This window comes from Xiphophorus couchianus, chromosome 20, assembly GCF_001444195.1.
Source record: "Xiphophorus couchianus chromosome 20, X_couchianus-1.0, whole genome shotgun sequence".
NCBI classification, from domain to species: domain Eukaryota; kingdom Metazoa; phylum Chordata; class Actinopteri; order Cyprinodontiformes; family Poeciliidae; genus Xiphophorus; species Xiphophorus couchianus.
This window is the reverse complement of record NC_040247.1, coordinates 7354544-7378753: the sequence shown is the minus strand read 5'-3', so window position 1 is coordinate 7378753 and position 24210 is coordinate 7354544. Positions and strand designations below refer to the sequence as shown.

At 36.6% G+C, this 24210-nt stretch overlaps 1 protein-coding gene across 4 annotated transcripts in view; it reads right to left on the bottom strand.

Moving 5' to 3' along the window:
* Nucleotides 1-24210, bottom strand: part of ephb2b (eph receptor B2b) — a 123629-nt gene that overhangs the window by 77330 nt on the left and 22089 nt on the right. For all 4 annotated transcript variants that reach the window (XM_028002854.1, XM_028002856.1, XM_028002855.1 and 1 more), the window contains exon 2: nucleotides 2321-2400. In XM_028002854.1, the coding sequence (XP_027858655.1) occupies nucleotides 2321-2400 (80 nt within the window). The remainder of the gene's footprint in view (nucleotides 1-2320; nucleotides 2401-24210) is intronic.

Genomic DNA, 24210 nt, shown 5'->3' with positions numbered 1-24210 from the left:
TCAAAAAAAGTTTAACTATCTTCCCACTACAGTTTTGAAAATCACTTTTATATTCTAAGAGATATGCTGATCATCCAGGGAAAGAAATTTTAATTACAAGCGAATAATATTGTATTTTTTTGTACTTCGAAACACTTTAAGATCTTTGCATAGTACTGTATGTGTGAAAAATGTGAGACAAAATTCATAAACTATGTAAATAAGTTGTTTTTATGCAAGCAGCAACTGGATTTTGAGGTCAAAGTAGACTGAAACTTCAAACAATTTATATTCCAAATTCTGAATTTGAAAACAAAATGAATTTCATAGTAAAGTGCCAATGAATAAACATGTTAAGTTTTGTTTGTTTTTCACTTAACTGAACAGTAGTACAAAAGTCTTGTATTGTCCCTCAGTATGTTGGTGTTATGAAAACTGATTTACTCAGTTTTTTGGTGGTAAAAAGTTTGAAAAGAAAACTTTAGAATTTCCACTTTGGCAAGCTGGGTATGTAAACATCCTGAGTGCATGCTTTGCTTTATGTAACAATTTTCATATATGAACGAAGGATGTGATGTAAATTGTGTCTGAGGTGTTGCTAATATCCCTGTGAGCACATTTGAGCAAGAATCAACAAGACAAGAAGAAATCTGTACTTTGCAATTCACTGTAAAAAAATAGGAATGTGTGAGCTTCCTACATTGTGCCTTCAACAAGAAAAAGAAAAGATGAACAACTTTAAAAAATTTAAGATTAAACTGCTGATGGCTTTTTTACGTTGCAGAAAAAGACCCATTGTAACTCATCAATAAACCATAGAGAACTGAGAAATTGAATAAAATCAGCAGAGGATTTTGAAATGCCCCAGGAAAAAAGTCTGCTGTGCTTTTTTTTTTCTTTTTTGGGCTTAGTCTAAGAGGTCTAAATCTTGTGGTAAGGTAAAAAGTGAAGGGTAGAGAGACGCTGGTTTTGGCTGCTTTAAGTAGGCCTGGCTTGCATGTGGCTAGGAGCAACCACTGCTCTGGCAAACCATTTGGAAATACCGTGCATCAAACAGTAATAAGGCCCATATAACACATTACTTCCAGTCTGGAAGTTTATTAGTCTTTATGTTCCTTATTCACCTTGAACTATTTTTTATGACTAAAAAACCACAGGGAGTTATGCATATTCAAATACATGGATATTATGTGTGAATCTAAATAAGGCAAACAACTTCCTTGTCAAAACTCTACAGGTTTTTATTTCTTCTCTTTTCTTTTCTTTTCTTTTTTTTGTTGAAAGAACAAAAGTCTAGCTCATACTGAAGCCATGCTGGGACACTGATTAATCTTTTGACCTCAAAGCGGGAAACCAAAACACAGCCTACCAACAGAGGATACGTTTTCATGGGGGACTGAGCCAATTTACACGTTAACTACATATACACAATTAGTAAAGAGTGAATCACCTCACACTTTGCTAAAAAATGGCTTTACCCTCTGGCCCTTTAAATAGCCATTTGTGTTCACTTTACTTTCAGAGTTTTTCTTCTTTTTTTTTTAACTATATTTGCTTTGTTGATGATGTAGAATAACATTTTACATGGGTCTAGATTTGTTTTAGATTTTGAACCAGTTGTCTCCATTGTGGCCATTTTGGCTAATTAAAACTCATTGCAAATGTTATTCTTAATCCTTTGTAATTAACAGTCTTAAATCATTCCATTTAGGTAAAACAGCGTTATACTAAACTCAACATTGGAAGTATTGTGTAATCTTCCTTTTTGCCAGCTGTTTTTGTCCACATAGGGAAAGGATATAATTTCACATGTTGTTCTTAGTTTCCAATCATGGAATATGATGGCATACTGCATTTCAACGAAGCGAATAAATTGCACAATTTGGACATAGATGTAAATTCCGATAACTGCGGCTAGTGTATTGAGGAAATGGTGTCTGTGCATGCTTCTCCAATTTCCAGTGAATTCCTGCTGATGTAGGCTGTTGAGCAATAAGTTTCCAAGATAAATTACATATCCCAGTACCGGTTGCACCAGAAGCTCCTAGGATATATTCAACTTTGATTTTTGAGGTTGCTTTAAAATATGTACAATGGGCAAAAAAAACTGGAAGTTGAAGTATTAAGATAGCAAAAGTTATGGATATCTTATATGATTTTACTCAAAAGGTTTATGCAGTAAAAGTAGCAGAACACAACAAAACTAAACAATTACAAACAATATGTGTACTGTATCTTGTTGTTTTAGCAAAGTGATTTTGAGAAAAGGCAGAGAGTAAAAACACAATGTAAATGGGATATTTGGAGTAAGAATGCAGGGAGAGTAGACTAAGTCACTTACACTATTGTCACTTGACCCCGACACAGGATAGACCGTCCAGCCAAGCTCCGCCGTGGCTGTAGTGGAATCCATGAGCATCTCTGTGGGAAATAGGAGAAGAGATGGGGGTCAGATAATCAGCTGCTGTGAATGCATTGTTGAAAGGAAAACTATGACATTAACATAATCATTCAAAAAAAATCAGTTAATGTCTATTCATATATCATTTTAAACAATCTGGACATAATCTAATCACATTTTAGTATGTAATTTATACTTTTTCTGACTCTTGGTTTAAGAAACATACAGTTAAGATGTCATCTTTAGTATCAGCATTTATTAAAGTAGCTTTTTTGGTAATTTCATAACAGGGTAAACACATCCAGGTCAGCAGAACAATGCCATTATCCCCACATGTTTCAGGAAAATAACTGGCTTGAAAAGTTAGTCTCTCCGGTACACTGGAGGCGACACCATATATACCGCGGATTAGCTGATGGAAAGAAACACTTCTAGTAATTGGGGTCAAAGAGGATGTGCCTCCTGACAGACAGAAGGAAATCTGTGGCACAAATTTCTCCAGCCTGGTCCAACCGTCCATCATATGCTCAGCGAGACATTCATATGGTCACCTTTCTCTGCCTCTTTTCCCTAATCTTTGTACCCATGCCCTCAAGCTTGGGTTCCCATCCAAAATGTGGTGTTAGCTCTACTGCTCTCTGTCTGTTACAGTCAGCAGGTCTAATGAATTTCTCCAGCTTGTGTCAGTCCTGTGCTCTAGGGTTTAGCTGCCACAGATGGAGACACCATTCATCAGTTTGGAGGAGTCAGCTGCAACTCCAAAATGCCACAGAGGGATTTAGAAACCCCCTTGACAAACACGGCTACTAGTCTTAACATAAGTCAGACCCTGGGACCACAACACAGGTCTGCTAGACAAATGCACTCTGTGGCACTTCACTCTTATGATAAAACTGAAATAACTGAATTAAAGCTAAGTGTGTAGATCCTTGTCAAAGAAAACTGCATAAATCTGATAAAATGTCAAAGTTCTTTACAAAGGTAGTGAGCAAGCAAAATCAAAGACAGAGGATCTAAAGTTATGACTAAAAGGATTTAGTTTTCTCCTTACATTTTCAGTTCTAAGATTGGGTAATGTTCCAGACACTTTAATTTCTTTCTCATAACCTTGGATTTTCTCTGATTTATATTCCAGAGAAAGCCACAGATTTTAATTAACAGCCTCCAAAAGCATTGCTTTATTTCAGAGCTTTCTGCTGACTTTCAGAATCTCACCAATACGCGCAAGACATAATACTTGATTTCACATCCTTTCAGTTATCACAAAGCCTAAATCTTATAATTAAGGAGATGAGACTGCAATTGAGCAGCTATTGATAACCTTCTGAGTGACTCAGAGTTGAGAAGTCTGCATGGCAGTGAAATGGTAATTATACCCCATAATGATAACGATAATTAGTGGGGGAGAAAAGTGAGAATAATAAACCCCCTTTGTGGTGTTTTAGAGAGTGTTGTGGGGGAACAGGGAGCACATTTCTGTAGGAATGTTAACATTGGCTGGATGACGCATCATTCTCTTCCCCCAAACCCGACTTCTTTCTCTCTGAAGCTGCTCATTCCTTTTGTCTGTTTCTATTCTGACCTACCATGCTCACTCTGTGCTTTGCTGTTTTATCATTTTTCCTTAACAGAGTTTTGCTACTTCTCACCTCTTTATTCACGTTCTCTCAGGCAAACCTCCTCCCCCTTCTTTACTCTTGTTTTATGTCTATCTCACTCGTGCTATCAGTGACCCAAAAGTACTACCTCCCTATGAAAGACTGATCACTTTTCTTCCTGCTGCTGTCTACACTTGAGTCTCGGCAGCCACACAGATTCATTACCTCCCGTGAGGCAGAGCAGCACATAGCTCACCCCTGTCAGCCACAGCCTCGTTCTCGGTCCCAGCCGAGGCAGAACGCGAGTGCTCAGCAGGACGTGCCGGGTATTAGTCAGGAGGACACAGAGGTACTCGCGGGAATGCGTAGGAATCATTTTTTGTTTTCGCTTGCGAGGACATGTTTACGTATGATCATTTGAATTTTATCACTCACAGGAATGGCGTGAATGCATGCTGAAAACTAGTAAACACTGGTCCTACTGGAATTCTCTCGTCTTACATGGACATGCAGTCAAAAATATTCTTCAGGCACTCTTACAGAGGGAATGGAAAAAACATAGAAACTCTTTAATTATAGCTGGGTTATCATGTGGGTTTCATTGTAGGGCATTGCTTTGTAGACTTCATGCAATGTGTATCAGGGTTTTAATTAAAAGCAAAAAGATTAATGAAACACTGTTCTATATTCTAATTAGATACTAATTCTGGGAAATCAGGAGTATTTGACTGTGAACCAAGTAAATTAATGTTTTTTGAGGGGTTTAAGGGTATAATAAACCTTTCACAGCTCCAAGACCACACAAAAGCAGACTAACTACAAGACATTAATGCAAAGTTCTTGAACTACTATTTTTCTTACTTTAAACAATTACATGTTTTGCACTGTGATATTACATTTTCAGTTTAATTCCAACAAGTATGGTTCCCTACTTTAATAAACAAAAACTGAAAATGCACAGAGAAATTGGAAATTTAAAATCTGATCTTGTCCATATCATACAAGAAGCAGTGACAACACCACTTTCTAGTTTGGATACGTTTTGTGAGTGAGAAATACTCAGATTAAACTGTCATCAGTAATAATGCTTAAAATGAATTCAAGGGAAAAATAAAAATGTTTTCTCCAACCTACAAAAAGATGTCTGCAGTTCATTTAGGCTATGAAAAAAGTGAGAGTAAAAGATTTTCAAACTGAGACTATACGCAAGTCTCAACTTTATTCTCTTATAGATCCTACAAAAGAAATAAAAAATTGGCATGATTTGGTATGAAACATGTTGCTATTACAAGAACCAAAAAACAAAAAATAAGAGCGTTGCAAAAAAATCTTTAAATATACACCATTAAACAAAAAAGCGGAATGTTTACTCTTTCACTCTATTTAAAAATAAAACATTTTATTATTGATTTTATTGCACATTAAGAGTCAGTTTGCAATAGATATATTTTGGCCAGCACAATGGTTAGGCTAAAAGGATTCACCAGAGTGGCCCAACATCTGATGATGAATTGCAGTCTCTCAATTTCCCATCAAAGCAGTAACTGTATTTGTAGTATTTGTGTGGCAGTGTTAAGTGATGCATAAAAGTGTTTTAACAGGTTGAGCTCGTGGGAAAATGATCTCCATGTTGGCAGGCAGAGACAGGATGGATACATAACTGAGAACAAAAGAAGCATATTGACAATATGACAGTGAATAATTAAAACCTTTTTGTATTTTTATGCTCTTAACTCTAGAGGCAGGTATGAATATGCAATGAGCCCTAGGAGTCTAAGAAAAGCCCACTATGAGGAGAGTGCTTCCTCTAACACTTCCTGAGAATAAGAAGAGAGTTTAGTGCTGATCTTAGAGAGCTCTCAACTGAGAGGCTGTCTAAAGTGACAGGCGAGTGGAATGGAAAAAGGGGTGCGTGGTACTACAACAACACTCTTCTACTCTAAGAGGGGTCAACGTTTCATCTCTGCTTTCTAAAAAAAAGCAACAGAATTTCCAATGAGGGATACAGAGAGGATGTGTTCGCTGCAGAAAATTGTTTTATGAACAAACAGCTGCTACGACTCAGAAAATAAACAGCAAATGCTTATAGACAAGATTTCCTAAATTGTTAGTCATTGTGTAAAGGTTCCAGTATGGATTGTTTGAACCTGCTGTTTACATCGCAGCTCAGATAATTATTCTGTGGAATTTGTTCTGCTTCTGCCGTTTTCCTGTATTGGCTTTCTTTCTTTTTTTTTTTCTGCCAGCCCGTTTCTCAATGTTTTGCCCTTGGTTTACCATGGTGACTGACAATTCATGATTTGGCCAAAGGGCAAAAATCCTAGTTTGACAGCTGGATGACCAATTAGGAGGGGGAGATAGACAGGTTACTCCAGTCTGGGTGATGGATGTCTCTTCTGCCAGGAGGAATATCTGAACAAAAATATGTGCACCTTTTCTTAGGGAATGCAACACAACAAGGCTGGCTTCTTAAACAAATTTCACAGTTGCACACACCACCATGTGCAGCTACGAAGTGAATGTTTCTCTGGCTTTTTTTCCCGAGCAAGAGGAACCAATTTTGACAAATTGCTTTGCATGTTATTGCATCATCAGGTGAAAAAAACTGCATATAAATGACTATAACATGGTAGCTCAAACAGAAATCAAAGAGAATGAACCGATTTTCCAGCAAACCAGCAAATATTTAGGTCCTATGGTTTAACAGGGGTATTTCAAGAAAACAATTGACCTCCAAAACAGCATGAAGCAGCTTGAAGGCGTTATTTCTTTTTTATCTTTCTTGCCAGCAGAACTGTAGCCTCCTTCCTCCATGGAGCAAATCCCTCAGCATTTAATTTTAAAAAAAGGACATAAACCTACATATGGTGCTGCGATAATGTCAGCGAAGGAAGCTGAAAAACAGCTTCAACATTCTGCCCCAAAAATCCATGTTCTGTTAAGTTCTGGTAAACCACAACTGCAAGACAAATGTGTGTGACTGAACACCTGAAACCATGTTATTTGAAAGCAAATGTGGAAAGACCGTTGTATGTGCCGCAGTTGGAGGGTAGCAGCTGGTCATTGAGCTAAAAACAGAATTCTATATAGTCAACCAAGCACACAAATCTTGCAGATTAAGGGGAAAGGGAATGGCATACCCCTGAGAAAGCCAAAGACATGATTTATAGCTTCAGTGATAGACAGAGCTACTGTATGACCAGTTGGAAATAATAACAAATTTTATTTACATTCAAGGAGTGAGAGGAGCTCCCAGCCTCGAGAAACTTGGCTCAACTAATCTGTCAACACAAACTGAGCTCATTAAGGTGCACAAGAACTTTCACCAGAGTTCTAACATTTTTTTCTTAAGTGTTAGATTAATTTTTAATAACCATTTTACAATTAGGCAAGCTTTGGAGAGTCAATTAAGTAGATTTACATGGTATAAATGTTAGTATTGAATTCTAGCAGTTCACAATTAAGATGTTGATAAACGTGTTTCAGTTAAGTTGCCATACAGCTCAAAAGTTCACCCTTTACTCATTAAGACTGCACTGAGCAGAGTTTTTCCAAGGAATAGAAAGATGAGCAGGGAAGCTGGGCAGTTGATTTTGGCAGAGTCTACTGGAGTGTGAAATATTGTACTGCACACACAAACACACACAAAGTGGAGCACTCGCATCATTCTGGCTGTTGACAGAATGATACAGTACGGTGTTCCCAAGGGCCCCAAGCAGGATGTAAGACGGTAATCTCTACACAGCCAAGCTGCGTTATCAGTCAGTGTGACTGAACTTGTCAACAAAGCAAGCAGACTAGAGCAAAAACCAAAAGCAAGAGATGCAAACGGGTAAGTTATATGGGCCTGAAACAATTTCAGGTCCCACACCAGGGAAGCAACTGTCTTTGTCTGACATCATATCTCAGAGCTGCTTTTTACTTTTCATTATGATGAAATACTCTGTAAGCTCACTTCAGCTGTAGATGGATTATCTTCCATCACACAACGTACACGCACATACAGCAAAGCTGGAAATATCCCAAGATTAGAATGTAAATTGTGTCATTAGAATGACAGAAGACTCATTATATGTTAAAACAGAAATTTACATACTTAATAGAGAAATGTTTTCTATTTTTATATGTTGAGAAATAGTGATTGTACTAACTTTGAGCAGAACATGTTTTAATTTTCATTCAGATGTCTATTAAAGTCAAGACCTTTGTAGATGGTTGCTCTGATTAAATAATCATATCTAAACTATCAATTTGAACAAACATAACAAAACAGTCATAGCTGTTCATATTAGTCATATCATATTAGCTTTCAGTATCTGTAGCTGTCTTATTTTACTGAACACCAGTCGTACCATCCATCTGAAATGATTTTTGTTTTGTAGTTTGTTTAATGCATCAAGATGTTTTATGTCTTATCCAGTATTTGTAGATGTAATATCAGTGTACATTAGTCATTAAAATATTTCAGGTCTAATTGACACCATATTTCACGGCGGAAAGACGTCAACTTAAGCAATAAATTGCAAGTTGGAACACTCACAGACCCTACAGTCTGTGCAGTGTGAAAGAAACCTGGCCACTGACAAAAGCTTATGGATTTATTAGCACGCCTTCCATATTTCCCAAACCCCTGAAACCTAAATAGAACTGTTTAACAGATCAGTAGATTTAAAATTTTGCAGAGGAAAGTTCTGTAAAGCAGAGGCCAATATTTTTATAGGCTGCACCCTACGAGAACATGAGTGTGACTCGAGAATAGCGAGGCCATACAAATGACATCCATCCATCACTCCAATCATATAAGTGTTTTAGGAGTTCTGTGATATGACTCACTCAGCGCAGTCGAAATACCTGCAGCAAAATTTGACAGGGATTGCTTTTTATCAAAGTGACAGCTTTCCAGATACCACTCCTAATTGATTTGATGGAATTCGCAAGCCTCCCACGCCTTGCCTACAAGTCATCAGTTGAAAATGAATGATGAAAAATGCACGTACATCATGTACTTTACAGATGTCTGCAGATGTGTGTTTTACATGGACTGTCTTCTCTCTCTCCATGGCCTTCCTTTTTTCTTGAGACTGTGTTATGCATATATTGGACCAAAGGATAAGATTTTGCTTAGGCTTTAAATCCACAAATCTGAAATAGAGACTGCTGCTTGTCTGACTTCCCCCTCTGATTTTGTTTTACATCAGATGATATCTGCATTAGTCAAGGGAACAGCAATCTCCAAGCCAACCAATTTGATTGGCACCTAAGGCAAATTACAGTAAAGTACATAAAGTGGGTGATTCCAGATAAAAGATTCAATGGGGAAGGCAAAAGGATAAAGCACAAGGACTTTGAATATACTCTAAGAAATATGGCTATGTTAAAAATGAGAACATGCAGTCCATGCTACATTTACTGGCACTCCTAGTAAGGATGTGTATAAAACCTTAGTGCAGAAGTATAACCGCATACTTAAAATTTAGGAAAAGAGTCCAACCTTTGATTTGAGTATATGCGGAAAATATATTAAAAAATAATTGTTTTTGATAAAACCACTGCTGGGGAAATTACTGGCACCTCTAAGAATCCCTTTAAAATAAATAAAGTTCTTTAAGTTGAACAGAGATTCTGAATTAGTAATTCAGGCCTTTTCCTCCATGGTGTAAATATGAGATGACATGAGACAAATTTCTTTGAGCCATTGGCACCTAAACTGGATGTTGACCCTAAATTTACGTTGACAAAACACACAATGAATATGACGGTGGGAGATGAAATACATTTCATTGTTAAAAGCTGCAGGTAAGAGGGGTTAACAAGTCTCTACAACAACCAGTAGAGACTACATATACAGTTAGACTTCACCAGCTGTGGAGGTTTGATGCCTTGAAAAGTAGTTTTTCTATTCTACCACCCCATACATAAACATGTAACATTTGACAAGCTGTACAAGGACTTGACATTATTGGGACCACTCCGATCTCAAATCAGGGATATTCCACATGTTGGATTTTCTTGGTCTGATATCACAGTGTGTGGTGTTCATCAGGAAAAACATGAATGTCGTCTGTTAAATGTGATATGCTGCTAATTAGAAAGTGAGATAATGGGAACACACATGGAAATCCAAAATACTGGAATCAGAACAACTGCTATGGTGCACATTGGAAAAGTCTTTGCATTGTTTTTTCTCTGTTAAATACAGTCCACAAACTCTCGCCATTTACTTCTCTGAATCGGCCAAGTTTGTTTATTCCAGCTTGGTGAAATAATACAGAAGACGGTGCTGTCCTATTGTAAAAAGGGGATTGTTCAAAGTATTCACAGCACTGACACCAATATAGGCTTCAACAGCAATTTTAGTAAAAACTATATCTCAATATATTTCCCCCATTAAAAAAATTACTCAAATTATAGGTTTGATGTATGAGGTTTATAAGTGTAAAATTGTGCCGCTGCAGAAAAATATAAATTTAGTCTTATGCTTTTTACACAGATTTACTTGGGGTGGCAATAAATGTGACTGATACTGTTTATACTTGGACACATTTATATGTGAATTTGTGTAAACAATAGGTACTCCTTGTTATTGTAACAGCTTGTTTTTATTTGGGTGATAAAAGGACTCCTCAATATATTAGAGTCATCACAGAACAGCAAACTTATCTAGTTTATGGCCTATTCTATGAGCCTTTACAGCCCTTTCATCCTCTAAAAATGCTTTAAAAGCTGTTGTAAATTCTGTTCAGGAGTTCTGGCTCCTTATCATTTAAAGTGTGGTGATAAGGTTCATGTTCTAAAGGTTAAGAGCTGCTTTTTTCACAAAGACTAATAACGATTTTCCAGCCACACATCAATCACTGTTTAAGCACCACAGTTTACTATACATTCAAACACATTTGTGTATTGCTTCTTATTTGTATAGTTTAATTCACATCTATATACACATTTTAAATAAGAGACTTCTCAGAAAGAAAACAATCTTCAAAGAAACAGCTATACACCTTTACTTGGTGTGCATTTGGTTTCTGGGTCAAGTACTGGGGGAAAGAGTAATAAGATCCTAAGACTTCCCCATGTTTAATGATAAATCTTACTCATCTGGGGTTGTAAATGTTTCATGAAGTCTAAATAAATGAATAGCTTGTTCCCGCTGCAAAGCTGTCTGTATTTCCTGAAGGCTAACTAGCTCTAACAAGCTAAGGTGCAAACAAACTAAACACCCTGTATTCATAATTAATAATAATAATAAAAAATGTAAACACATTTTAAAATATGCAGCCGAGTACAAAAAAATCAAAGCTTATGATTCTCTTAAATTTCTTTTTTTTTCATCTTGAAACACTTATGTAAACAACCTAGAAGTTAACATTCTGTATGAGTTCTGTATGAGGTTTGTCTGCCCAAATTGCCTCAAGAATACACTTCGTACATTAGTTAAGCATAAAAACATAACTTGTATATGTAAGTAATACCTCAGGTTACTGTCTTTTACTGGCTTATACAATAGCAGACAAACTGAAAATTCTGGTCTTAGGGTATAGCAGCATGTTAAGTCTTGCCTCATTCTGCTTTCCTTTCTATCTCTCTGTGTGTGGTGTGTGCATATTTGTCCGAAAACACATTTGAGTGCATTTGCAAGAGCAATAATGGGATGGTACCCTGCCCTATGATTTTGATCTAAATGAACAGTAAAAGGTTAAAAAAAATTTGCTGAACAGACACACATAATTATGAAAAAATTTCTTGCCAATCATACATGATGTATCACAAAGGCACTATTTCTGAGAAACTAGATTCTATTAAAACAAGAGCATTCACTGAACACTCTTTGCCAAACAGATATTAGATATAACACACTGGCAATGTTCAACATGTGAAACTAACCATGTCTTCTGTATAACAAATCAAAATTAAGTTTAACACCGTCTTAGTTTAAAACGGTCCAACATTTTGTGCTGATTCCATTCAGTTCAGTTTAGAAGCAATTTCCAATAAAGATCATATGAGCACATTTTACTAGACAAACAGGTCAAATTCATATTTGAAAAGCTGTAATTTGATCAATACAGTAATATCACTGCTTAGCTGGATCCACATTCAATGACATAAAACTTAATTTTACCTTTGTTAAAATATAGTCCAGTTAATTCAGTTTCTGTTTTCAAGTGTTTAAACAGAGTCAAAATTAAGTTTGATTCTGTTTACTTCTTTAAAAAGTAACCTATTTAAAGAAGACAGACAGATAAATTAAGTCATTATAAAAATATTGTTTTCAAAAGCAGTGTAAGTTGGGTTTCTTTTATATAATAAAGTTACCATCAAACAGGCATATCATTTTGATCATATCATTTCAATCTCTTTAAACATTCCTAAGATAAACTCAGAACTAGACTTTGCTATAAAAATTCTTCAAGACCCATCTGTACGAGTGGAGTCGACGCAAATCTGCTCATCTATCAATATTATTTTTGTAGCTTGTGCAAAACATACTTGACATCCACAATGATAAATTAACCTGGAAATATGTTTGATTGGCAGCATTTCCATAAAAAAACACCATGTTGTCAAGAAATAAATCAAATCAGATAAGAAAGTAACACCCTTAATAACACAGTCTTTCATCCATGATGTATTATGAGCCCTTTTCTGTTTTCCCAATGACAGGTTTTCACTCCTGCTTCAAGGTACAACATTTTATGGCTATGTGTCACGAAGAGGAATTTGAACAGTGTTATTGATGTGTACGAGGTCAAGCTAAGAGAGTTGATCTGTTGCCAGTCAATACAACCTGTCTGCCAACAAAGTCATCAGATCAGAGCTGTTTCTCTGTCTGTGCAGGATCCCGCAGTCTCCACCCCCGTTTCTTTTCTTTACGCACACAGAGACAGACACTACACTGACCAGCTCATCCACCTTCCAGACATTGGGGTAATTATTCGATGGGATGGTAAACAAAATGTGTTCTAATGTGTTTGATGTTTTGGGGTGAATAACACTGGAGAACAGGTTTTAGACAAATTGAGACTAGCCCAGCAACGTCAGCATGTTACCTGTGAGAAATTATTTTATATACCAGCCAGCCAAAGAGGGAGGATAGATGTAAGGGTGTAATTATGTGTATTAATGGGTGTTTTACTTGTGCTTTACATACCTGCAGTCATGTGGGAACTGTAAAAGAGAAGTAATGATTTATTCTCATCTAGCAGCACACCAAAGACACCCTGTCTGGACTGTTGTTCTCCTTGCCTCTGTCTTCTCTCCTTTCTTCCTGTTTCTTACAAACCATCCCTCCTCACCTTCTTCCTTCCCTTTCTATCTTACCCTAATTTATAGGTATGATTTTCCTTTCTCTTGCACCATGCAGTCCTTTATTTCACCCACAACACACAGCTCATGTTCAGTTATAATACTGTTATACACCATGTTCCATAAGAGCTGCCAGTGTACCCCAAAACAGCAATGACTGTTTAACCATCACCACCCCATCTGCTTTTACTGATGTGGACCACACATTTCATGGAAAAAGAGAAGCCAAGGGGATCACACGGGAGGTAAGGCATCTTGGTGGATTCCAGGCCTGTGAGCTAGTTCCTACCCCATTCTCACTTTAGAAGAGTTATGGTGGGGTCGCGACCCTCTGGAGGTCCATAAAGCAGAGCAAAGGGAGGTAGTGGAAGACAGTTTTTGCGCCACATGCTTCACCAACTGCCTGCTTTTACTTCTGGCACCATTGCTGCATTTAATTACTCATACGCCGAGAAACAAAACGCCACAGAATAACCCAAATATCACTTTCAGTACAGGCACCCCTAAAGCCCTTGCAATCAACATCCTCTTAATCAACGACAACAAGACACAATGGAAATTGGCTTGGCCTGCCATTAAGGCACCATAAGGACTTGTGTTACTCAAACTAACATAGCCTTGGAGATATTGGATACCAGCACTGCACAAACACAGCGTTAATGGTTTCATGGTGGTCAGCTGTGAAAGAAGACATAAAGCAGTAATGGTAGGAGAGTGAGAATGAGAAAGACTTAATAGAAGCAGAACGACACTACCGCGGAGAGAGTTTAAATTATGTTAGGGCAAAAACACAAAGCTGATTGAAAACAATGAATTGCATATGCCCTTCATCTGTTTACATGACATGAATAGGCAGAAGTCAGCAACTTGTTAAAAATCTATTTTAGAATAAAAGCAGTCTCTCATCTGACATAATTGGGTCATCTCCCTTTTTGTAGAAAGGTTCTTCATTCACTGAATATAAAGATAAGTAGAAAATGAGAAATCATTATCAAGTTCGACTAGTCATATAGAAGAAAATAAAATACTTTGAAGAAAAGAGCTTCTGTTTTGCACATTGCACATCGTGAAAATATACGTCTTTATGCACCATCTAACTGTCATTTTGCAGATGATCTTTGGCAGTTCAAATAAATTTCAACTGCTACAGAACACAGACATAGAAAATCAAAGGACACAAACGCATCAGAAAAATATATTTTTTTAAATAGTCAAAACACAAATGTTGCATATCGAACAGTGAATTAAAAAAACAGTTTTGACAAAATCTATGTTCAGATCATGCACATATATTTTACAAAAACCTTTATGAAATAAATGAAAGGAAATCTCAGACTTGGGCTTACATCTCTAATTGTGATTTAGCGTTCTCCCAACCAAACAATACCTCCAACGAATATCAAGCAGTGTCGTAAATTGTCTGTGAACATTGGGCAACAGGACTTGTAGTGTGACAGACATCTTGTTATTGACTTCTTTTTCCAACAAATAAGGGCTTCCACAGCTTTTCCTGATCCTCTTCACTTTCTTCTCAGAGTCTGACTCTAATGATAAATGTAATAACTTGAAACTCAGCGACTTGTTGAACTAATTTCCATTGTAACTTTCTTGTACTCTTCTGCTGCAGAAAACTAAGATCAAGATTTTATCATTTTGAGCGCTTACATTATGGAATGTTCAAGAGCTTTTTTTTTTTTAATTGCACAATCTGTGCCAGGCTGAAAACACAAGTCTCAGGTTTTAGAATATTCTTTGGCCAATCATTTTTTCAAAAAATAGTAAATAACTTTAATAAATGAGTTTATCTATCTGCCAAGTGGCATTTGTCTAGGACTGTAGCTTACACTAGATTTGTTCTCTACCCTTACAAACTTCAACACTCTTTTGCATTGCCACCTGAAAACAATTAGCATCTCCCTGAACTCAGATGCTCTATATCCTTAGAGGTTCTCCATGGTACGTGCAGTCTTTCACAAGCTAAAAATGCAAGTTCCACTTCTGTTTGTTATGTAGCCACTACTTCCATTTAACCCAGTCAGATTACTTAGTTTCTCTTATCTCCCAAATAGCTTACATTTAAGTGTTCTCAGTGTCTGTTCAGCCTTGGGTTTAACTCCAACCATCATGTTTACCAGTGACACAGATGAAAGAAAATTGCTCTAGAGGTACCAGCCATAAAACGGACCGCAAACCTCTGTCTGTAAAGGACTTTATGGTTTAACTGCAATAGGAAAAAAGACAAAAGGGATATGTCAGCTCCAAGAGCAGCCTGTGACAGTTGAGCACAGGGTAATGACATCCAAACAAAGCTTGGTGAGAAACCGAGACAGAAATCTGTTGCCCAGAAGGAGGAAAGGCATATATCCTGAGGCTTGAAGTCAAGAGGCAAAAGCCATGTCAACACACCCAAGCAACTGCTGTTGCTATGGCAACAGGCTAGTGGTGATGAACAGGATGTCATTTCCTTAGGAAAGATAATACTGATCTATATCTAGGAGTAATAAAACAAAAACAGGAAGTTGGATTTGGTAAAAACCAGTTGAGTGAGGTTGAAAGTTGTCTCATCTTACTGGTATTTAACAGTCTGAAGCAATACACAAAGGCCTACATTTAATTCTAAAACACATTCATAAAAGGCAGCCAAAGCTGTAAATGGATATCGCTAATCAAGAAGTTGGTTTGGTTCTGCTGTCGCATTGAATATAAAACATTGAAAAGCATTTTTTTTTTCTTAAAAAGCATAATAAAAACTTTAAATGATGAGTAAGCTCTTTTTATAAAGAACATAAAGCCTGTTCAACCTCTTCTTAATACCTTGTTTTTCTCTTGGAGCCACTTTCCCTAAATCAAAGGATTAACCACTAAAATTACCACTCTGCCTCTTGTTCTCAGAAAATACCCACACATTACTCAGGAGACTTCTGTGCGTCTTCATTTCTCCATAATAATAAAAAAAATATATGTGCAAACCAAGAAAAAAAATGTTAGGTAAAATACATAGAGGGGTGTTTCTAAATGTATGAAAAGTAGGTCTATTAACAAACAGGCTGTCAAAGACTGAGAGAAACAAAACATCAACAGGTGGCAAAAAGGAAAGTAAGAGCTAAAACAACCATGCTGCCAGAAAACGTTTGACAAACATTAGGCACAGACATGGGAATCAAGAGAAACAAAACCATACAGATAAACCATAAAGTGAAGGACTAAGCCAGCTGAAGCACAGAGTGACTGATTCACAAGCCCAGTGAGCGGCTGGCATGCAAATCAACCCTGTATGGGGTTAAAGGCAGGATGAGAAGCGGGTGCGTGAAGAGGCTTCACAGGCAGTCATTTGCCAGCATTCAGCTCCCATCAATATCAGGACCGATTAATGAGGGGTTGGGGGGAGTGCAAGGAGAGGGCAGGGAGGACAGCAGGGGGGCAACGACCAGGTGTCGGAGGAGACACAGAATGGAAATAAAGAGGGCGCACGCAGTGATCCGTGAGGAATTTCACCAGGACAGCAACAAGAGCATTGGGTGAAATGAGGGGGGTAACTCAAGAGCTGTGTATTGAAAAAATGTATTCTTTAAAAGTTGCTTTTTGTATTAAAGGTTTACAGTATTAATAAAAGGGCATGGTGACACATATCAAAATTAAAAGGATAAAAGAAAAATCAAGTTGAACTTGGTAATGAAGATCTAATTTCAAACTTTGTCAGAAAAAAATAAGAATCCAGAGTTGAACTATGGAACGTACTACAGCTTTCTCCACTATGTAGTGAAAGAAAGATTAAATTAAACTTGATTTCTGTTTATGAGCATCTGTAAAATGGCTTTTAAGACAGGGTTTTAAAGATTAAAATCATGTTCTAAACTTGGGCAGTGCTCCTCTCCAAAAGAAAAAGGTTCCAGTATAGATGACAAAGGGCCGTGCTTCTTTAGGCATCTATGGGCCTAAAGTTGTGTTTTATTTTCCCTTGTGCCTGTTGTCCATGTGGGTGGCCATGCATATGTGTGTGCGCTTGCGTTTATGAGTGAAGTGTGTGTATGCATCTGGGTCATGCATGAGTGATCCTGTATGTCGATTCAGTGCTTAAGTCTGTGTGTTGAGCAGAGTTTATGTGTGTGTGCCTCTATAAACTTGAGCTGGCACAACACAAAGGCAACAGCGGAGAGTGGTTAAGCATGTGTTTTTATGCTACGGGCCAGGGGAATGTGGATTTCGGAGATTGCAGGGTGATGAGGTGGCAGGCTCTGGTTGTAGTCCTGGAGTCCTGCTCCTCTCATCTGCGATGGGCTGGCTCATGTGACCAGGGGTTCTCATAGAAAAACGAAGCAGTCAGAAACAAGGGGCAATGTGTTAGGGCCACATGCCTGTTTCATTGTTAGAACAAGATGCCTCACTGCTGAATGCGACAAATCAATCCTGAAACATCAGCATAATTTGCCAAACCAGACCAGATGAGGCTGGACAGAGGAAGCACTGTGCTGACTCATATATGGGAACTGATTCAGTTTGCTTCCGCTGTTTCTTAACTCATTTTCCTGGATCTGTTGTCTGTAGTGGCAAAAACACAATGACAAACATGTCTTCTATCTCATATTTGAGTATCGGCTATACAGTGAAAACATGAATAAGGCATTTTACACTTTTAAGATCAAAACTGATCTCTTTGTTGCTTTTACAAAGCCAGACATTATAGAATGTGCAAGCGTGTAATTTTCTGATGCTTCTTATCCTCTATCACAGCCACCACGTTCTGTTTCTGTTAGCGTGTTCATATGGTGAAGGTGTGGTAGCTCACAACACTTTTACAACTACTTTCTGGTTGTGCAGCTGTGAGAATTCAAATGTGAAAAACAAACAGTCCCGCACAACTATAAAGTGCTGACTTGATGCCTTCAAGTTATAAGTGCTGGTTTGGCAAAGAACATTTTTTGGAGTTTTTCTTTTTGGAAAAAGTGAAAAACAGCTTTAATGCAATATAAAAAGACCACATTACTACTAGGAGGAGCAGAAGTAAGGAATTTGTGTTGGGCTTATGTTTTTAAAAAGTGAATGCTAAACAAATAAAGTTAGTGCATAAACACTGGTTTGGAAGCCTAATGAAACAGAAGAGGTCAGGAGTAGATGTAATGGCCTCAAAGTTTGCTAGTGTTTCAGTGGTTTTTCTGTGGGACAATGAAGTGAAAGTTGCCAAGTCAATCAAGGAATACTGAACATAATACTGGCATACAAATAAGACAGGGACTGGAGTCATGCGAGTCAAGAAATAGATTGACTCATTTTTTTTTATCAACGTGCATACTGACAGTAAGAAAAGATAGAAATGGAGAAGGGAACCGTAGAGAAAGATTGTTAGTTTGTGACAACCCTTTAATGGCACCAGTTGGTTTCCTTCCCCAATGACTTAAGAGTGTTGAGGCCTTCTGTGAATAATCATACAAGTCAGCTTCAAATAAGGGTTACAAGGTTAATGGATCCTCTGTGCTTTTCCTTCCTCTGTTCAATTTACTGTAATTAATGCTTAGAGGTTATTGTCATACAATATCCTAATTGTCCAAAGTAGTATGTAATTAACCACTTCTGTATAAAGGTGTCTGCAACTGTAGAAGTTCGGGCGGAAAATCTTAAAAAGGTATCCAGACAACAATGTGCCACTTACTTAGGATAGAGCAATTCTAAAACAACTTTCTCTTTTCTCTCTTTGAAAAGATTATAGAAATTCAGCAATGACCAACACAATTATAGAAGTCAGGGAGATTTTGAAATTCTGTCACATGTTGAGTTTCTGCATAATATCCAAGACAAAGTAGTGTCTGCTTTCTTTTTCAATTGTTTCTAAATATACTTTTTTTTTTTTACCACATAGCTATTTTATGCAAATATAGAAATCTCTAAACGACAAAAACTGCCATGTTCTTATCCTAAGACGTACTTGTCTAATGCATTAGCATCAGAAATTCATGTGCTCAAAAAGTCCTGATAATTGCCATTGAAAGTGACATATGAATACTAGAAATTCTAAATATCATGTCATCTACTATAAACCTAAGCACTTGTGCTTTTCCCCTCTAATGGAGCCTTTTTTGATGATACGGATGGTAAAACTCCCCTGACAACATGCTGCCACGGCTTATCTTTGGCAAAGAGTGTGTGTGCGCGTGCATTAATTTTCCTGTGTATTCTATCTGCTGGAGTGTGTGCCCGCATACATTGAGCAAATTCTGCTAGCACAGTGCTGAGACGTGATGCTTGCGTGTGTAAAAGAGGAATGGTGTGTGTTTGGTTTGAGTGTCTATTGTCTAGCTTTTTCTAGATAATAGGTGTATATTCACTTTAGTCTTTGGATTATTAGGCTGACTCAGTTAAAGGATTTTCATCAGACAATTCTTACAATATCCTCAAGCTGAGTTAAAAGGCATAAATGAATGTTTTATTCCATTATTCAGTACTGCTTCTATCTTAAGCCACCAACAACTACAAAGGAACCAATCTGCATATTAAAAACATTCCAGACCAAAAGGATGGATATGTCTCACATGCATGGGTTGGCTCTCACAGCTTGATTCTGATGTTTTATGAGGGCACACTGTCTATATTCAAAGCCATTTGTTTCAACAGTTTAGCCCCTAAACTTTAATATCCGATATCTTGCAAAAACTAAAACTCTGTACTGTTTCTAAGAGTCTTTTAGAGATTCAACAGTCAAAGTTACCTGCCATTAATTGTTATTTATTAGGAAAAATTAATTCCTAGAAAGTTGTGGGACACTTTGAAAAATACAATGACCTTGGCAATAGGGCGCAAAGCAATAATACATTCACACCGTTGGCAGACTTTATGCAAACGAATTGAAAACAGAATATTTGATAAGCTTTTTGCTTACAAAGGTTACATGGCTGGAGGTTTTCCAAGCAGATTATTTGATGGTGAATCCTTTGTAGAGTTCTCTGTGTTATGGTTGTTAATATTTGGGCTATGATAGTAAAAAGGCAGTAATTTTCAGCACTGTAGTAAGCTACAGAGGGCACTGAGTGATTGTGGGTTGTAATTAATTTACTGCTAGATTACACTGGATAATACCCGTATCATTATAAAATTAGGTTGACAGTTGTCTTGGCATAGATGGTATGATGCAAATTTGAATACACAAAAAAGGAAGTCATTTACATATTTGTGAAAGATACAGTGACCCAGGAGATATGTCTAAAATGAAACGTTTATGTATTAGCACAATTACAAATGTATGGAGGGGTAACCCACCTGTATAACTCCTTGAAACATAAAAAACTGAAAAGGATGTTGCATTCCTAAGAGGCATGTTTACAATGAGAAGCAGTTCTGCTTAACTACTTCTTTAAGAAAAAGTATAATGTACTATATTCGAGTATTGTACAAGAATTTCAACAAATTAATCCAAATACTACAAAAAGAATCAATGAGTTTTTATTCCGTAAAAGGCAGGTTTTGTGTCTTCTACACAACACAAGACTATGGCACTGCACCTCTGCCATTCAAAAAAAAATCAAGACAAACTTCCAGAAAATTTGAATGATTCTTTCTTTTGTCTTAATCTTTCACTATCCTTTCATTTGAGAATGCACAAAAGCAGTCAAAATGGAAAAAATGTTTGACCATTCCACAGGCGTTTTCTATCCACATAAACTTCTCCTTTGCCCCTTTGTGTGATTAATACCTTCATGTCTTTCAGAGTCTCTCCCACTATCCCAGCCCCACATAGCCATCCCAGACAAACTTTGGTCCTCATTATACACAGCTTCCACTCTAGTTCCCAAGATTAGGCAAATGAGCTCACAAGCATAGTCTATAGAAAGAAACCCAGACTGTGTTCTCTTTTCAAAATCAATCTGCACTTTCACTAAAAGCTAAAAGCAGCTAATAACTGTTTTACTTACACAATCTAAAATTTTATTTTGCTTGATATCATAAACCTTTAAAGGTTTGCAAAAATAATGTGCATCTTGTTAATCTCTGTTTGCAATCTAATGATTCTTTTTGAATGAGCATTTCTATCACTGACAATGCAACATTCTTCAACTGAGGAGCAAATCCCCACACAGAAGGAACTTACACAAAACATCACATGCAAAGCTAGTATAATTCAAATTCAGCTGGATCACTTCCTGTCATTTCAAAAGAAGCATACAGCAGTGCAGTACTGCTCACTTAATCTTCAATGAAAATAATCAGTTTATAAAATTACAGGTAGTAAAGGGTTTTCTCTGTGGTATTAACAATTTTATACTAAGATCAAGCTGTTTATAGTATAATTTATTGAATTAAAATATCTGAAACATCAGACCAAATAAACATTTTGGTCAAGATAAATGGGAAACTTTGGTATACTTTAATATATTTAATTATTTTACAGATTTCATTTCCTTTTCCTGACACAATCTATTGTTTTGTTTAGCTTCTTGGAAGCCCAGTATCATATTCTAATCAGACAAGTCCAGGCAAAATGGTTTTGGTTTCTCAGCAATAGTTTAAAACAGTCTCAACGAACACAAATTAAAATGACTTCACAAATTCAAAATAGTACGTTCATTTATGAAGGTTTAGGTAGCTGGATTCAATTTCTTCTTTTTTTCCTGACTACAATAAATACCTTAACAGAGTGAGTGAAAGCTTTCTTTATCAGAAAATGAAATCTCATATTCGAGAGACCCTTATGCAAGCTTGGACTGTAGCCAGCCTATGTGCATTTCAGTTTGCCAGCAACACAAGGCAGCTATACAAGGACACAGTATTGCATTAAGCTTATGATATACTTGCATTTTTATGCACATCTTCCATAGCATGGACAAAGACTTAACTAAAAAGTAGACAAAAAAAGTGACAGAAAATTAACTCAAGTTTTTTTCAGTCTTATTCTTGAAAAATTGCATAGCTCCAGATCAATAAGGCAATATACAATATATGCTAGTCGTAAACATATTTATCCAAGTGAGAAACATTGTTCATAAAGAAAAAAGGTCTACATCCCTTTTGAAAATTAACACATGATCCTTTACCCTCTTTTTCACTTGAGAAGATCAAATCCAGAAATCTGTGAAAGCACAAACAATTCTCAGGCTTGACGCATGCTTGTAGTTTATGCTACTTGCTTGTGTGTTAATTTGTAGGTAAAAATAGAATGGGAAGCACTCGATGTTTACAGGAACCATTTTTGTTGTTGTTACAATTTAACAGGCATGTATAAAAAGGTGTACAAAAGAGTCTTGAGGGATTAAAGATAAGCAGTGCCCAAGCTGCTAAATTATTTCAGATATAAGAGTTTGTGCAATTTTATTTAATTGGCATAAGATATCATAGCTGAGATGTAAAATTGGTCTCACTGTTGAGTGATGCAAGAGGATGCTGCAGCCTGTTTAAACTTACAGAAAAGTGTGAATCTTACAGTAAGTAGTCAGGATAAAAGCAATTCATCATACTGTTGGTTCCATCTCAGCTGGAAGAAAGCCAAAACAGCACTTTCAAGTGAGCAAAGACACCTTTGCCTTGTACAGAGCGATAAATCTCATTGATTGGAGTTAAATGCTTTCATTCTGTGGGTACCGACTATTACACTAAGCAGCATGTAAAAAGGGGGAAGAGATCATTCACAAACAGCGAGATACTCTACTAACATCACTTTAGATTAAGTCAATATTAGACTAGATGAGTAAAAAATACCGCTGTAGATCTGGGATTTTAGAAACCTCTTGTGATATGACTGCATATAATCAAATATCTTGAGGAGAGTAGGAGTGCCAAGTAAATAACATCACCATTGTATATTTCTCCACCGACCAAACTATTTCCTGCTATGCAGGGGAAATGTACCTTTTCATGATATACTTTACATTATATTTAATTCTATATTAGCAATTGTTCAGAACAGATGTTTAATGTCAGCATGCAACAACATCAGGTATCATGATCCAACAACTGCCTTTGTGTTTTAATGATGAAAGGAAAAAAAGGACAAGACAAGTCTGTTTCACTGCATTGTTTCTTGGATGGACTGCTGAGGTTATTTTTAGCATTGTTGTACTGCAGCACTCAAGAACAGATTTAACCCCCCAAAATACAGTTTTAACATGTTGGCACCAACATTTACAAAACAGCATAATGATTTTTATTGTAAGCAAATGTAACTATTTTTTATAAGCAAGTAGAGCTATTTACAAATTAGAATTGTATCCAGAGTGTAAAACTCAACTAATATGTATTTTCATTCTCTCAATAATCAAAATGATAAAAGTGTACCATTAAAGTAATACCATTCAAACTTATTTTTTAATTAAAACACATCAATTACACAGGTTGTTTTGTGGTTCTATTACATATTATTATGGGGAAAATTTCATAGTATATTAATTCCATAAAACCTATGAACTTTGAAAGTCTGAAACAGTAGTTATGTTCACCATTTGCATTGTTTGTCAAAGCAATGAATTATTTGAAAAGAACTAAAGACTGTAGCTTTGTCTCGTAAAAACAAGTGAGGAACATACAATTGATATTTTTTTCTCACTGTCTGAACACAAGTCAGACCAAACGTCTATTGCTTTAGGTTAGTTTGAATTACCAAAATTATTTCTATTTGCTATATGCCTCAATAATCATAGAGAGAATAGAGTTTATTTATTAATGTCTTCAAAAGTCTTGTGAAAATCCTGACTTATCCACAGTGAAACGAGTCCTGTACAAACGTGCTGAAACTAAGCATACAGCCAAAGCGGTTACACAGTGGCAACACAAAAAGAGGATGCAGTGAGCAATTTTGAAACAAATTTACAAAAGTTGTGGGTGAGTTTTAAGATTAAAAAAAATCAGATATAGAGAATTCATCAGTCTCTTGATTTTATAAAAGCTACAGGATTAGGAAAAAACTGGAAGTTTACAATTATGGGAAAGAAAAATACAAACCCAAGAGAG